Consider the following 941-nt stretch of genomic DNA (forward strand, 5'->3'; position numbering starts at 1 on the left):
TCCCCAGCGATACTCACTCCTCGTGCCCTTTGCAGAGGAAGAAGAGGGTCCTCCAGGCCTGCACTGTGGCCAGCAGCAGGGAGAGGAGCCCGGTGAAGATGCTGAAGCGGCAGGCGGCCTCGGGGCCCCCACTCTGCACCGTGAAGCGCTGCCGCTCCACCGTCAGGTTGGCGTTGAGCCACATGCCCTCGGTGAAGAGCAGGCAGCGGCCGTGGAAGTCGTTGCCATTCTCGGAGAGTGGCACCACCACGATGAAGCTGAAGAGAAAGGCCAGGAAATAGCAGATGCACTGAGCGAAGAGGAAATTGCTGAGCGCCATGTCCGCGGCTCTGCGCAGGCAGAGGGAGGAGGGAGCGAGGGATGGAGGAGGGAGGGATGCAGGAGGAGAATGTAGGAGAGAGGGATGCAGGAGGGAGGGATGCAGGAGGAGGGATGCAGGAGGGAGGGATGCAGGAGGAGGGATGCAGGAGGAGGGATGTAGGAGGGAGGGATACACGAGGGAGCGATGCGAGGTGGGAAGCGGGGAGGATGGCGGGATGGAGGGATGGAGGGAGGAAGGCAGGCTGCAGCAGTAGGCGGTGGGGAGGGAAGGAGGGAGGGAGGATGCGCAGTGCAATGCAATGCAATGCAGCGCGGTCCGATGCCTCCTCCGGACACGGCTGCTCCCTCGCCCGCAGCCCGAGCTGCCCCTGTGAATGGCTTCAGGGCTTGTAGGGGAAGAGGGGAGCAGGGAAAGGAAGAGCTGTTGTGTTTTCTCTTCGGGAAAATCTGGCTGTCACTACCCTCTGGCGCCCAGGGGGTTAAATCAGTCTGTGGTCTCCTGCAGGGCTGGGGATCGCCAATGCGAGGTCCCCCTAATGACACAAGACACTGATGATTGCCCTGTTGATTGCCATCACACACACACACACACACACACACACACACACGCACACACACGC

At 62.0% G+C, this 941-nt stretch overlaps 1 protein-coding gene across 1 annotated transcript in view; it reads right to left on the bottom strand.

Annotated features, from left to right (window-relative positions):
• The window catches only part of TMEM179 (transmembrane protein 179), a 9,475-nt gene extending 8,995 nt beyond the window's left edge, over window positions 1-480 (bottom strand). The window contains exon 1 of the mRNA XM_005417920.2: window positions 18-480. Coding sequence (XP_005417977.1) covers window positions 18-319 — 302 coding nt within the window. The 5' untranslated portion in view covers window positions 320-480. The remainder of the gene's footprint in view (window positions 1-17) is intronic.
• Window positions 481-941: the final 461 nt, after the last annotated feature.

Source organism: Geospiza fortis, unplaced genomic scaffold (assembly GCF_000277835.1).
Source record: "Geospiza fortis unplaced genomic scaffold, GeoFor_1.0 scaffold23, whole genome shotgun sequence".
Lineage (NCBI taxonomy): Eukaryota > Metazoa > Chordata > Aves > Passeriformes > Thraupidae > Geospiza > Geospiza fortis.